General features: G+C 49.6%; 1 protein-coding gene across 1 annotated transcript; it reads right to left on the reverse strand.

Annotated features, from left to right (window-relative positions):
* Nucleotides 1-3,385: 3,385 nt before the first annotated feature.
* Nucleotides 3,386-8,881, reverse strand: PCED1A (PC-esterase domain containing 1A). Its single transcript, XM_058563090.1, has 8 exons — nucleotides 8,796-8,881; nucleotides 8,346-8,487; nucleotides 7,735-7,814; nucleotides 7,389-7,627; nucleotides 7,138-7,288; nucleotides 6,774-7,020; nucleotides 4,817-5,092; nucleotides 3,386-4,491 (listed from the first exon to the last, which is right to left on the reverse strand). The coding sequence occupies exons 2-8, from the start codon at nucleotides 8,467-8,469 to the stop codon at nucleotides 4,244-4,246; spliced, it is 1,365 nt and encodes a 454-aa protein (XP_058419073.1). The 5' UTR covers nucleotides 8,470-8,487; nucleotides 8,796-8,881; the 3' UTR covers nucleotides 3,386-4,243.
* Nucleotides 8,882-9,187: the final 306 nt, after the last annotated feature.

Below are 9,187 nucleotides of genomic sequence, written 5' to 3' on the forward strand. Positions count from 1 at the left end.
CCAGGTGCGATGATGATAACTTTGTTATTTTGAGTTCCTTAAGAATGTGATGACTCCCAGAGAGTGTATGCTGATAGCCATCATCAATGAAAACTGAAAGATCTGGTGTGGCACTGCCAGTCTGTAACACCAGAGGGTCAACATTCATAACCCTCTCCCCTATAACCCATCGGCCTATATAACTGCTGTAAGATTTTGTGCCCCCTTAAGATGGTTCTTTGAGACATTAGTCGGCCATATTCCCCCTGGCTAGCAAGCTGTAATAAACTGCCCTTTCTTTTCCACCACCTTGCCTCTTGATGATTGGCTTTTGTCTCGTGGCGAGCAGATTGTGCCCTTTGTGCGGTAACACAACGTTTGGTTAGGCAAAGATTTCTTAGCTATGACACCAAAGGCATAATCCATAAAACAAAAATTTAATAAACTACCCCTGATCAAAATTAAAATTTTCAGTTCTTCAAAAGACACTGTTAGGAAAAAGACAAGCCACAGACTTGGAGAAAATATTTGCAAACCATACACCTGATACAGGACTTGGATCCAGAATAAAGAACTCTCAAAGCCCAATAACAAGTTTTAAAAAAAGGGGGTGGGGGGAGAGGAAGAACAAACAACTTGAATAGAAACTTTATCAAAGAAGATATATAGATTGCAAATAAGCACAGGAATAGATGTTCAACATCATTAGTCATTATGGAAACGAGAATTAAAACCATGCTATCCACCTATTAGAATGGCTAATATTAAAAAGACTCACCAACACAAAGTGTTGGCGAGGATGTGAAGTTCAACCCTCACGCACTACTAGTGGGAATGTAGAACAGAACCACCACTTTGGAAAATCATTTGACAGTTTCTTAAAATGTTAAACGTACATCTACCATATGATCTAGCCATTTCATTCCTAGGTATTTATCAAAGAGAAATGATATGTCCATACAAAGATTTGTACATAAATGTTCACAGCAGCTTTATTTGTAATAGCCAAAAACTAAAAATAACTCAGATGTCCATCAAAAGGTGAATGGATAAACAAACATTGGTATAGCCATAAAATGGACTACTACTCAGCTATAAAAAGGAATAAACTACTGATACACAAAACAACATGGATAATTTTGACATTGTTCCATTAATCTCATTAATTAGACTGAATGAAAGAAGCCAGATGAAAAAGAGTACCTTTGAATGATTCCATTTACATAAACTTCAAGGAAATGCAAATTTATCTATAGTAACAGAAAGCAAATCAGTTTCAATGGTTGCTTGGGGATGGGAGTGGGGAGAGGAGACAGAGAGGGATTATAAAGAGGCAGAAGGATAAATTTCATCATCTTGATTGTGATAATGGTTTCACAGATGTACACACTTCAAAATTTATCAAATTGTACATGTGAAATATGTGCAGTTTATTGTCGGTCAGTTACAACTCAATAAAGCATTTTTTTTAAGTATATGTCCATTTCCTTGCAATCAGAAGTTTATCTTTCCCTAATGTACATGGTAGATGTACTTAAACACTAAAATGTACTCAACACATAATCTATGCAAGGAACTGGGTAACATAACAGAAAGCCAGGTATCTGCTTTTGTTGGGAAACTTCCAGTTTGGTTAAAATGTTTTGAAAAAAATTCCACTAATTTTCTTTTCTTAAAAGACTATTTTTCCCCTGGAAAATAAAGGCTGGCATCACAACTGAAGTGCTCATACATCTTTTACTCCTTTCAGGAATATCTCAGTATGGCAAAGGAAAGGATACTGGAGCCATTCTTTAAAAACCAAGATTCCATGCATGAGAGGGAGTCTGTGTAAGACTGTCTTATTACATGATTTGTCAATGGTCAAATACGAATGGTTTTTGAGACAACGAAGTTTGAGTTCTGTCATGCTTAACTAGCAAATAATGTGCCTACGTACTGGAGAAACATAAGATTTTCATTGTTTTACATCTCAAAACAAAGGCCAGGTGGGGCTGGCCCGGTGACATAGTGGTTAAGTTCACCCGCTTCACTTCAGTGGCCCAGAGTTTGTGGGCCCAGATCCTGGGTGTGGACCAACACACCACTCATCAAGCCATGCTGTGGTGGTGTCCCACATACAGAATAGAGGGAGATTGGCACAGATGTTAGCTCAGGGACAATCTTTCTCAAGCAAAAAGAGGAGGATTGGTAATAGATATTAGCTCAGGGCTGATCTTCCTCACCAAAAAACAAACAAAAAGAACCAAAAAAACCCAATAAAGGCCAGAAAACAATTTAAATGCATGTAATGACCTGTATATAGCTGTTTTGTCTAAGTTTCTTGTTTCCCAGTCATGAGTGAATGAAATCTGTAACAGAGGAGTCAAGTGTCTCATATTGTATGCTTATATGACAACAAACTGAAAATAAAATAATTTATCTCCATTCCATTCTTATGATCAATTTCAAATCTATGTCGGGATGCTGAAGAAAAAAGTTTACGAAAACTCATGGTAGGCAAAGGGAACCATATAGCAAGATGGAGTTGAAATTAGAAATGCAGAGGTAGAATGACGGGGATACAGAGCACACTGAACAGTCTCAAGATACTTACAGAGCGAGAATTCCAGAATTGGGATGGAGTTTGAAGAGAGTGGAAAAGCCTAGGAAAGGCTCAATAGGGAAGGTGACAGGGAATTCTTAGCGCACAGGATGGCAAACAACAGAGAAGTCCCTGTGAGGCTCGGTAACTCATATCACTTTTTTCCGTAATCAGCCCAGGTGGACAGTTTTCTCCAGCAACATTGAGAAGCCCCAGAATCAGAGGTGCAAAATTGTCCAGACAGACAAAAGGGTTTTGAGGAAAGGCAAAAAGGATTGAACAAAGGGATTGGGCAAACTAGATTCAACCTAAGAGGGCTGCTCCAAGGATGGGTTTTCGTTAACAAAAAGAAAAAATTAATTTTTGCAAAAAAAAAAAAATCTAAAACCTTATCTCCCTAATAAGGTGCTTTTTTTCATTTTCGTATGTTCCCTTCCACTTTTTGTCTATACCAAGGAAAACCAAGCTTGCTGGTGCCTTTGCACACTGTCTCATTTGATTCTCAACTGCCCAGTTGAGGTTGCTCTCTAAAGGGTTTTAACTCCCATTGTCTGCACCAGTTGCCCCAGCACCAGCATGTCTTAATAGCTTCCTTTCATTTGCATTTAGTAGATTGCTACCAAGGATCAACACTTTTCTGGTCTATTTCCATCTCCTTCTGTGTGAGATATTATATCCTTTGCCAAGGCAAAATCTCAATAATAGGTGTGGAAAGTTAATGCAAGAACTCTGCATCCCTCTCTACCATCCAATTCTACTTGAAGATTATTTAATGGGTCTCTGTGTTATTTTCCTGCCCCACATCACTTATCAGCCCACTGCCATGCTCCATCTCCCACCCCATGCCACCATTCAGTCCATACTCCACTCTCGATGCTTAGTAGTTACGAACCTAGGGCCAAAACCACTTGTTAAGGCTGAGACCCTGTACTTCCTTCCTTAACTTCCTTATGGAGCTTGGCACAGCCCCCTACCCCCCACCTTGGAACTCTCCCTCAGCTCCTCTTCTACTGCCCCCCAACCAAAGAAGTCAGTCTGTGTTCTCTTCGCTCCCATTGCACACTATATCTACCAAATAACGGGTTTCTAATTGGTCTCCCACTTGGGTTTGGGAGATTCTTGTTTAGTTCCAACCACTTATTGAGTGTTTACCATGTGCCAAGAATTGTGCAAGATAAGGTATATGTTTTTCTACCTCCAGGAGCAGATGAACGTTGAATGTACACATGAATGCGTGGTATAGGCGAGAACTAGCTAGATTCAAAACTCCACATAAAATATTGACAATTTTAGCTCAGCCCTTGATGTTTCCCAATCCCAAAGAGCTGCTGACAATGGACTCCTCCAGGATCTTTGTTAAGCACATGTGTGTTCTGGTGACGGTGGAAATAAGTGTGTGAGACAGCAGGAAGGACATACTCAATGATTTTAAACAATGTGAGGTGAAAGGTCCAAGGGTGGAGAGAGCCCGGAGGCAGCCTCCTCCAACTCTTAAGATCACGGTTTGGGAGACCCACTCCCTCACACAGGAAGATGCCACTCTGTTCTTCCATGCCTTTATTGGTGACAGCAATGGACAAGAACAATGCCAGGCATAGCAGGCACCCTGGCCCAGCACCTGGGGCGGCAAGCAGGCCCTGCAGGGCCATTGGCACATCCAGCCCCAGCCCAAGATCCAATCTACCCAGGCCATGTCCCCGACTGGGCAGGAGGCCGTCTGTCCAGTTTGTATGTGTGGATCAATCTGTCTGAGTGTCTGAGCCGCTGTCTGCAGGGTCCCCCCATCCTCGGCACATGGTAGGGGCTGTTGGGAACACAGCGTGGCATCCCCCGGTGGACCACTGGGCCTCGGTGATGACCATGGGGGACAGGGCCGGGGCCTGGAGGTGGCAGGGGGCCAGGCACAAAGTTTACTCCAGGGCCGCATCCTACAAAAGAACCAGTCATTATCAGAGTGGACTTCTAGCCAAGGTGGACCAACTCGGCCTTCAGGCAGCTCTGGTCCTCCAGCGTGAGTTTCTCTGGACTTCAGTTACCCTATTTGCAAAATGGCAATACCACTTCCCCTATCTCCAAACCAGGAAATTGTGACAATCAGTGAGCTGATTAATGAGTCTACAGATGCTGCTCCAGACTCAACTGTGACTGAACCCAATCCTGGGGGGCACAAGGGCTACTCAATTCCTCTCAGCCCACCTGGGCACAGGAGGCTAGGCTGGGGGAGGTGCGAGGGGAGGCTGAGGAGGCACCTACCTAAGTGGGGTGGCATCGAGAAGTCTTCCGTTGGATTATAATTGAAGAACTCATGGGGTGGAAAGGGCTGGCCTGGGAAGAAAGGGGTATCCTGGGGCAGAGGTGGGAACAAGGGAGGTGGGGAGGGCTGAGGAAGGGGGTAGGGAAAAGGCATGGGAGGCGGCAAGGGAGAAGGCGGGGGTGGGGGCAAGGCCAGCTGCTCCCCGAAGTCTGGGGGCTGCCCCTGGATCCCCTGGAACAGATGATCTGGCTCTGGCCAATCCTCCATCCACGGGTCTAGGAACAGGATGGTTGTTTTAGGTAGGCCTGGGAAGCCAGGCGGCACTGAACTCTGGCTGTCCACACTTTTAATCTCTACTCCCTCCTCTCAGAGAACAGGACCACCAGGTGGAAGCACCCTCTGCTTTTCCTGCTTTCTACCCAGTTTTCCTCGTTCCCTCTGATTTCAGGCCATGCGCAGGGTGTGTTCCTTCTTTCTTGCCTTTCTCACAAGTCAGTGGATCTGTCTTTCTTCTGACCTCATGCTCCCCTCCAGAGCCTTCTCCCTTTGCATGCCCAGCTCCTATATCTTTAGCTGTCTCCTCTCCCAGATCCTCCCCATAGACCAATAAATAAGCTTATAAGTCTTCTCTTAAAAACATAAAGATCCTGTCACTCCCTTCTCCCAGTAGTCCTCTGTTCTTTTCAAACTTCCACAGAGTGTTTTGCCCAGTTTCCATTCTCCCATCAACTCCCCCTCTTTTAACCCTACTCCACTCCTTCAACACCTTTCCTACTAAATGTAAGCACTTCCTGGCAAATTTAACAAATTCCTTTCTTCCTGACAGTCACATGACACGGCCAATAGCCTCTGTGCTCCCTGAAGGTGCCTCTACCCTCATCTCCTTTTGTTTCCTCCATCAGCCCCTCTTCCCTTCCAACTCCAGAACGTGGCCATTGTTCTGCTATCTCCTTCACGACTCACACTCATGCCCTCAGCTTCCATCTCTCTGCGGGCACCAGTGACTCCAAATCTAGTCCACATTTCCACCAAACTCACCAACTCATCCTCCCACCCAACTCTTCCTTTTGATGTCCCTATTTCTGTAGCTCCAATCCAAGACTTGAGCCACCACGAACTAGCCTTAACAACCTTTAGAGCATCCCTTCCTTCACTGTGGATCAGTTCTCTCAATTAAAAAACAAGGAAATTGGACCATTATATAATCAAAGTCCTAATTCACCTTGCTGATGCTCCAAATACTGGCTACCAAGTCCTGGAAGTCATCTCTATGACATCCCTGGCCTTTCTGTGCCCCCACACTCTCTAGTGCTACCACAAACAGCCTTCTAACATGATTTGTGTCTCTGATTCAACAAACACTATCCTATAGGTACTATGTACAGAGCAATTGTGCCAGACACTGGGGCCAAAAAGGGGTAAGCTGTCAACAAGTGAGGCAGGAACATTGCTCTTTGAGAACTTGATCTGATTGGGGGGGAAGCAGACATGGAAACAATCAGCCACAATGCCCCCTTTGTGAGCAGGCAGGAACTGAGAGGCTGACAGCACCAGCCAAGGGGCTTCTTTGCTTCTGCCACACTGCCTGGATTGCCCTTCCTCCATTTCTGTCTTTCCACCCCCTTAGCTAAAAGCATCCTCATTTCTTCCCTGTTCATCTCTAGGGTAGGGGTCTTCTGACATGCTGCCTTATGTGCTCAACGCTTGTATAAGCTTACTTATATACACAGAGGTGACTACATGGGTAGACTATACAGAACCCAAACCTGGACTTGAATATTGCTCCTCGGATCTCACCTTCTCCAGGGTATAAGGAAGGAGCACTCCAGGGCCACAACAGCCCTTCAAGGAGCCTCTACTCTACTCCCCCTGAGTACTTGTTCTGTTCTGTTTCTGAGCCCTGTGCTTGGAGGGCCCCTCTACATCCCTATCCTCCCCACTTGTGGTAGGGCTCACCAGGGGTAGAGTCATGCTTGGGCAGCTCCACACCCCAGGCATCAGCCACGTGGGTGAGAAGCAAGTGTGAGAGGTGGCGGTGGGCGTGCTGGTCCCAGTGGATACCGTCCCGGTGACGGTGTTGTACTGCATGCCGGAAATGAAAATGGAGGTCCAGGACATCAAAGAAGTGGTCCCCAGCCAGCGTAGCACTATAGAAGTTCCCTTCAACCACATCCCGCCGCAGAGAGCCCGCCAGGGACTGGAGCTGAGTGAGAAAGTGCAGCATCTAAGCACCGCAGAATGAAGCAGGGTGGGGAAGGAGGGTCCTCTATCTACCAATCAGCTGGCCCCTCCCCCATCCTGAGAGGCCCCGGTCACTTGCCTCTGGCAGAAGGAAACCCCCAGTGACACGCTCCCCCAGGGGCATTGCCATGTTCCACACCAGCAGGCAGGAGTCTGGCAACACTTGGTCCATGCGCACGAACACTCGCTCCAGGTTCTCTCGGTAACTCTCCATTGAGCAGCGGCCATACCTGTTGGGCAGCACATAGGGTGGGCAAGAGCACAGGGGTGGATGGCCTCTAAGACATACCTCCACCCCCAACCAGTATTTTCCTGTACCCCAGCCCCAACCTGGAGAGATCCCAGAGGCAGGAGTTGATGATCACCAGGTCCGGGGCAGGCCCATATGTCAGCTCCTCCAGGACGCCCTCAAGGTACTCGGAGTAAACGCGGGTGAGGAAGTAGAAGCGCACAAGGTGGTGGCCAGAACCCGAGCAGAACTGGCGGACCTCCCGGTACTGCGTCCCGTTGTGCAGCTCGCCCAGCTGACCCCCAGCCACCAGCTGGTCCTGTTCAAAGCTCAGCTCCCCCTGCACACCCCCCACCCAGCTGGTCAGACCCATGCCAGGGAGGAGGACCCTGCCAAGCCAGGATCTGTGCCCGCCCACCAATGGCAGGGCTGCCAAGCTTCCCTCACCTTGGCTTTCAGCTGGGCGGCTGTGAGAAGGGAGTCTTTCTGGAGCAAGAGCACCAGGTCCTTGTACACAGCCCGCTGGACTGCAGAGAGACAGAGATGCTGAAGCTGAGGCAGGCCTCATCCCACCCCAGCTCCTCCAAAGTCCAGGCCTCCCATCTTCCCAGGGCTGGGGTTGCCCAACACCACGTCTGTGGACTGTTGACTTGGAGGCAGAAGAAAAGGTGAGGTTAAGAAGTCCTGGCACTGCCTCCATTCTCTCTAGCTGTGCATCACCCCCCAACTTAGTAGAGATGGACCCAAGATCACCTGGCAGAAGTAAGCCGGCCAAGTCACCCGGGAGACAGACAACACAGTCCAATGCTCCCATGAGGGAAATTAGGGGGGACTGTCAGGGAGACAAATGCCAAGCAAGGATGGGGTAAAAAGCTTGACAAGCTAAGTCCATCAAGACACCTGTGGAAGGTGCACGGGGAAATACAAAGATAAAACATACTGGACTGGAACAGATTAGGGGGTCAGAGAGGAGGTTTGACATGGAGACAAAGGGTCCACACGCAAAAAACAGGCTGCAGATGCGAGACTAGGAAGTGTGATACTAGAGGAACACTCACTTGAGTCCCCCAAGATGACCACGAACTTGTTGTGTAGTAGCTGCTGGACTTCCGAAGTCTGGAAGTGGACCATGGCGCTTCGCAGCGGGCGGCGGGGCTCCTCGTTCTCCAGACAGAAGACCATGCCGCCAGCAACGACGGGCTGCAGGGAGAGGCTACTAAGCCACGCGAGGGCGGGGACTCAGGTCAGGTTGGCCCCAGGTCCCGCCCGAGGATAAACGAGACTTGCGCCGGCTCCTCCCAGGCTGCTGAGGGCTACAGGGACGAGGTGGCAGCGGGAGAGTGGGGCCCATGGTGGTGCCGGGCTCAGTCACTCTAGGCATCGGAGGCAGGGGTCGCACGGCCGCAAGCCTCCAGAGCACGGAGGCGCTACCCCCGCGGCGCCGCCCTGCGCCCCACCACGTGCCCACTGCCACCCCGCGCATGCGCGCACCCGCTCGCGCCAATTACCGATTCCCCGGGCTCCGCGCCGTTCACCCGCGACCAGTGCAGGCCTGCGCACGGCGCGCCTCGCCCGCAGCGGGCTCCGGGCCTAGTCTCATGTTCCTGCCCCCCGGGAGGCCGGTCGGTTCTGCACAGCCCACGCCCTGCAGAGCCCGTGCGTCCCGGTTAGCCGTCGGTGCGCAGCCCGGCGCCCAGCGCTCTCCATGCGTGCGTCGCGGCGGCCCCGACGGCGCCTCGGGCCTGGGCGCCCCGGGCAGCGACGCTCACAGCTCTCACTTCCGGTCACCCATGTCCCGCCCTGCGCGACGCCCAGCGCCCGAGGGGAAGAGGAAGTTGGCGGGGGTGGCCACCGCGGGGGCCAGGAGCCAGGGCCGGGCCCACCCGGGCGGGCACGAGGC

Source organism: Diceros bicornis, chromosome 19, assembly GCF_020826845.1.
Source record: "Diceros bicornis minor isolate mBicDic1 chromosome 19, mDicBic1.mat.cur, whole genome shotgun sequence".
Classification (NCBI taxonomy): domain Eukaryota; kingdom Metazoa; phylum Chordata; class Mammalia; order Perissodactyla; family Rhinocerotidae; genus Diceros; species Diceros bicornis.